Source organism: Nematolebias whitei, chromosome 7 (assembly GCF_014905685.2).
Source record: "Nematolebias whitei isolate Nwh7 chromosome 7, NemWhi1, whole genome shotgun sequence".
NCBI classification, from domain to species: Eukaryota; Metazoa; Chordata; class Actinopteri; order Cyprinodontiformes; family Rivulidae; genus Nematolebias; species Nematolebias whitei.
The window spans coordinates 10,218,880-10,224,879 of NC_056504.1; the positions used below are offsets into that span (position 1 = coordinate 10,218,880).

The 6,000-nt window shown below is 43.6% G+C and overlaps 1 protein-coding gene across 1 annotated transcript in view; it reads right to left on the reverse strand.

The window, feature by feature from the left end:
* LOC119412260 (A disintegrin and metalloproteinase with thrombospondin motifs 9-like) overlaps positions 1-1,777 on the reverse strand; it is a 63,757-nt gene extending 61,980 nt beyond the window's left edge. The window contains exons 1-2 of the mRNA XM_037679245.1: positions 1,670-1,777; positions 1,096-1,502 (exon numbers count right to left, since the gene is read on the reverse strand). Coding sequence (XP_037535173.1) covers positions 1,096-1,502; positions 1,670-1,766 — 504 coding nt within the window. The 5' untranslated portion in view covers positions 1,767-1,777. The remainder of the gene's footprint in view (positions 1-1,095; positions 1,503-1,669) is intronic.
* Positions 1,778-6,000: the final 4,223 nt, after the last annotated feature.

The window sequence follows — 6,000 nt, forward strand, 5'->3', positions numbered from 1 at the left end:
ACATATGGGCCATACATGTGACTGAGCTGCAGATTGCTGCAAAACAGCCAAATGAAATTTAAAATCTTTCTAATATACAAAGCGCCCAACAACCAAGCTCCATCCTAAAGGTCGTCATGTTCTATATTTTCCAAACAGAGCACTTTAGTCCTATATTGCAGGTTTACATGTGGTTTCTAGATGTTTTAAAAGTAGAATAGGAGGCAGAGCTTTCTTTCCTTAGATAGATAAGTTTTACTAATTGGCATTGTATAAACTTTGTGTGAACATATTGTCTATGTTTAAAATTCAATTAGGATTTGAATTAGATTAATGATTTGGAATAGTTTTATTTTTTGGTATAGTGCCCTGAAGTGATATTTATTTACTTACTTACTTTACTTACTTTACTTACTTACTTTACTTACTTTACTAACTTACTTACTTTACTTACTTTACTTACTTACTTACTTACTTACTTACTTATTTACTTACTTATTTACTTACTTGCTTACTTATTTACTTACTTACTTACTTTACTTACTTACTTATTTATAAATTGGCTTTATTAAAAAAAAAAAATTGCTTGAGTAGATCATTCCAAACACTTTCCATCTCGTTTGCCATTTAAAAACATTTCACTGCATGTTTAAATGTGTCACTGTTTCTACTATGCACTCTGCAGCGTGCACTTTCGATCCACACAGAAACTCGTGCAGCAGCAGCCCTGCGAGTTGAATCAGTTTATGATGACGTCAGAGGCAGCCGTACAGCGTGCGTAAAGACGTCACCAACTCGCGGAGACACGGAGTGGCAACTGAACTTGACCCTGGATGCTGAACGCAAACACTCTTCATTTTTTTAACAAGTTTATGTATCTATTGGTCATTTATCTGAGTCAAAACAAAAGACGTCGTGTGTAAATATGCGGAGAAAAGAAGAGCGTGCGCAAGAGTAAATAAATAAATACATTTTCCAGAAATGTCAAAGCACTTTTGTTAAGTTTTAATAGAAGTTATAGAGGTGATGGCTCATGAACACCTGTAGTGGACTGAGTGAAACACCCAGGTGTGACGTGGTCCTGCGTGTGCGCCGTGACCGTGCGTAAAAACTCACCAGTCCGGAGCACAAGCTGATGACGGCTGCGTGTTGTTCCTGTGCGTCTACATGTCCTCTGTAAAAGCAGTGCCTTAACTCCGTGTCCTCTTCTTCTTCCTCCCCCTCCTCCCCCCTCTCCTTCCCCTCTCCCTCCGCATCTGTCCTGTTTGCTCCTTGGGGCGCTCCTAGTACGGTCACAGTGTACAGAGGAGCAATAAATCCCGCGTCCAGCGTCAGGTTGAGGTGATAGTGTTTCCCGAAGGCAGATATCCTGTAGTGGACGTGATCCGAGTCCCAGAGCTCCGTCTGAACTTCGTCCAAACTTCTCCTCTTCCTCCTGAAATGCGCGCTGGTTGGCAACTTGTCACCGGCTTCATTCACCCGCTGCGGCGTCACAATCTCATACGCGCCCAGCTCCTCCGGCTCTGTGGAGACAATGAATGGATTACTTGGAGTCAGAGGTTCACACATCACTTCATGGATCTGTGACTTCACGCCGCTGCAGGGGACAGAGGCAGGGAACTGCGCTTTCATTCATTCTCTGCCCCTGGGTGGACACAACGAGCCCAGAGGGGAACTATCTCAACTTTACCTGCGCGTGAACTCCAAAGCAATCTCCCCGCGGATGCGACTACATTCAAGAAATCCGGGAGCAGTAGGAAGCCCAAGCCCCAGAAGAGCACATGCATGATTGTCCACGTTCAGAGGAGAGAGAGAGAAAGAGGGAGTGAGAGAGAGAGAGAGAGAGAGGGAGAAAGAGAGAGGCAGCCCGGATCCCTGTGCTTCTAATGCCGCGTTATTCCTGGGGTCACCCCCCACCCCCCGGCCTTTCCGCCTCCGCTCCGCCTGTTACCGTCCGCTCCGGAGCAGCTGGGCTCTGACCGGTGAAGTGCGGTGCTGCTGGGACGTGATCCCCTGTCCAACATACATACTGCAGAGAGAGAGGGGTGGGCTGCTCCGACAGGCAACTGTGAGATGGGCTCCGCTAAGTCCATGAGCCAGCTCCCCCCCACCCCCCAGCGAGGGGCGGGATCAGAGCTGCAAAGGTACTCTGCTGCTTCCGTTCTGCACGGATGAAGGTGGGCTCTTCTTTTGGGGGGCTCCCGAGTGCTGACACGGTCCATACTGAGCAGCTGGACTTATATATGAGCCAGCAGTAGGTGTGAAGAGAGGGAGGGCGTAAAGTACAGCGAGGGGAGCAGATCCGTGACTGTGACTGTGAGGTGGGACCCTAAAGGAAATGCTTGACCTGGGGCCACAGGAGAGAAAATACTTAGAAGGAGATGTGACCAAATATAACTTGGTAAGGAGTAAAACCACAGAGAGAAGCAAGCTGAGCTCTGGGCTTGAAAACTTGTGCTGAAAATGGGTTTTTAAATATGAAGAAGAGCAGCCCAGTGAACTGGGTCCATTTGTTATTTGAGGGATCCGATAGATTTATCCAGTTTACTTTCAACCCTAAGTCATGTAGAGTTATTATTAACAGTCAATATCTTATCTGCACAGTAGAAAACACTCAAAACTTCAAATACCGGACAGACATTTTCTCAGGGAAGACAAGCTAACTGGACATCATAATTCTGATTTATAAAAACAACTTTGCTAAAAAAAAATAAAATAAAAAACTTTCCCTTCAATTGTTTCTTTTTTCTTTTTCTTTAGGCTGCTCCCTCTTCAGGAGTCTCCACAGCGAGTCATCCTTCCCCACCTATCTCTGTCCTCTGCATCCTCTGTCCTCACTCCAACTACCTCCATGTCCTCTCTAACTGCATCCATACATCTCCTCTTTGTCTTTTTCCTGGCAGCTGCATTTCTAACATCCTTTTCCCAAAATACCCACTGTCCCTCCTCTGGACATGTCCAGCCCATCACAGTCTGGCCTCCCTAACTTTATCTCCCAGTTGTTCAACTTGTACTGTACCTCTGATGATCTCATTCATAATCTTATCCATCCTTGTCACTCCTAAGGAGAACCTCAACATCTCCATTTCTGCCACTTCCAGTTCTGTCTCCTGTCTTTTTGTCCATGTCACTGTCTCCAGATCATACAATAGCTGGTCTCACCACTCTTGAAACTTTTCTCCATCCACTCCATCCTGCCTGGACTCTCTTTATCACCTCTTTATTACACTCCACATTTTCCTGAACAGTGGACCCCAAGTACTTGAAGTCCTGCACCTTTGTGACCTCTGCTCCTTGTAGCCTCACTGTTCCACCAGCCTACCTCTCATTCACACACATGTACTCTGTCTTACTACGGCTGACTTTCATTCCTCTTCTTTCAAGTGCATACCTCCACCTCTCCAAGTTCTCTTCCACCTGTTCCCTATTCTCACCACAGATCACAATGCCATCTGCAAGCACCATAGTCCACGGGGAGTCCTGCCTGACCTCATCTGTTAGTCGATCCATCACCAGAGCAAACAAGAAGGGGCTCAGAGCAGATCCTTGATGCACTCCCACCTCCACCTTGAAGCTATCTGTCACTCCTACAGCACATCTCATCACTGTCCTGCTGTCCTCATACATGTCAAGGTCAAGGCTTCTTTATTGTCATTTGCATCATGTGTGGTACATGTAGTAGAACAAACTTGTGTACACAGGGTTCCAGTTGCATCCACCAAAAGTATAAATTGTAAAAGAAAAACGGTAATATGATCTGAAAAATGAACCAAGAAATACACTAAACTAAGAAGGCAGTCCTGTATAGGGCCGAATACCGAACCGAGGTTCTTTTATGGCACCGACCGAACTGCACCGGTCGGTGTATGTATCGAAACGTCACTCTTCTTTCGGTGTCAAGTTTCTGTATTGGCTGTAACATGTCACGTGGTTTCAGCATGCAGGCTGGTAAAACACCAGACATATGACAAACAGACTACACCCAGATTACACCCAGAGCTGTATAGAGCTGCCGTACCCAATCTATGTATACTGTAATGTATGTGTACGGTGCTGGTGACGCCCACAGACGGGTTCACGTGTGCAGCGCATGTTGTCGAACAGCTTCGACAACACACGCTGCAGAAAGTTGCTCCGTGTTTTTCTGCGAGGAGAGAGTTCAGCAGCCTCCCCCTCCTCCTCAGCATTAAAGTCAGCCTGTGAGAGCCTGAACGTCCTGATTCATTATCTCCACGACCAGACTCTTCATCAAAGAACTCCGAGGACGGCTCTGTGTGCTTCAGCTGGTGAGTTTACGTTTGTTAGCGTAACTGCAGCTTAACACGTACTCCGCGGTGAAATAAATTATGATCCATGTAACGCTAACTTTAAGATATCAGTGTGTAAATTTATTTTATCTATGTGGCTAGCTAAACTCAGAAGCTAACTAAAGATTGACAGTAACATAAATGTTAGCTTGTAAAACTGCTCATCCATCCAGTCAGCTGCTTAAACAGTTCACCTAATGTAGCCTAGATAATGTTTTTTGAGTAATAATAACACAACCATGTTATTGTTGATGTTTTGTTCTCATGTCAATTAGGGAGATGATCAGAGCCCTAAACCCCAGAGAACCACAGAGAAGATTCAGGCAGAGACAAAGAGGTGCAGAAGTCCGTATCATCCCTACCTCAGTGAATCCAGTGACCTGCTGGTGAAATGTGAGGGACAATATGTCAGTGCTATCAAACTGACAATCAGGTATCTGTGTGTGCAACAAGTATCATCTACACCCTCTGACTGAACATTTTCTACTGCTGGAGACACCATCAGCCAGGAGCAGCTTGTTTGTGTCCAGAGAAAACAGACATGTTGATTTTTCTGAAGAACAACTGTGAAGTGAAAAGGTCCTCAGTGTTTAGCAGTGAACATTAAAACACTGAAGTGTCACTGGTTTGTAACTGTTCTTTTGACCTGGAAATTATTTGTTTGTTTTTATGTAAGAAAACTGCTTGGAACAGAAAAATACCAAAGTTAAAAAAATAAAACTCACAATTTGTACTGTAATGTGTAACGTAATTTTATTCTTGTTAGAATTAATAGTAATTACAAAATTGGTACCGAAAAAAGAACCGTCCAGGAACCGACACCGAAGTGAAGGTACCGACACCGGTACCGGTACCGATTTTTTTTTAGAAAGGTACCCAGCTCTAGTCTGTACCAGTCTTACATACTTTTCTGACACTCCAGATTTCCTCTTGCAATACCACACCTCCTCCCTCCCTGTCATATGCTTTTTTTTAATCCACAACAACACAATGGAGTTCTTTCTGACCTTCTCTGTTCTTCTACATCAGCATCCTCAAAGCAAATATGGCATCTGTGGTGCTCCATGGCCTTATTGAAAGATTATTGAAAGATTATTGAAATATTATTGAAAGACTATTGACAGATTATTGAAAGACTCTTCAATACAGCAGGACATATTTTCTCTCCCTAAAGAACCAGACTGGACTCAAGAAACTTTGAAAACCAACTTCTTCTGAACTTGAACAAGAAATTCTTGCCTCAATATTAAAATGTGTCCGTTCATGGATGTTAGGAGACAAGAGATGTCTCCAAATGGCGCCACACTCAGGTCCAAGTTTTAAAAATGGTGCCAGAAAGTCAAAATATTGTTCACTATTGACCCATTACAAGGTCGACTATACAGTATTTTAACTAGAGTTGATGACAAACGAGTTGAAATGATCAGAGTCTGTTCCTTTGTCAGTTGTGTCTGATGCTCCTTTTTTCATGAGACAACTTTTACTTAAATGTGTTTGCTGCAGTTAAAATCACACATTGGTTTTGCTTTGTGTTAAATAAAAACTTTCAAAGGTATAATCATTCCTCTTTCTTATTTTGCTTAATAACATTTAACTCTGCAGGTCATCCCTGAAATTCTGATGCACAGAATCACAAGTCCAAGTGTGAACGGTGTCACAGAGTAAACACAATAAAAACATGTATTATCTGCAGCATTGTTCATTAAAATGACTC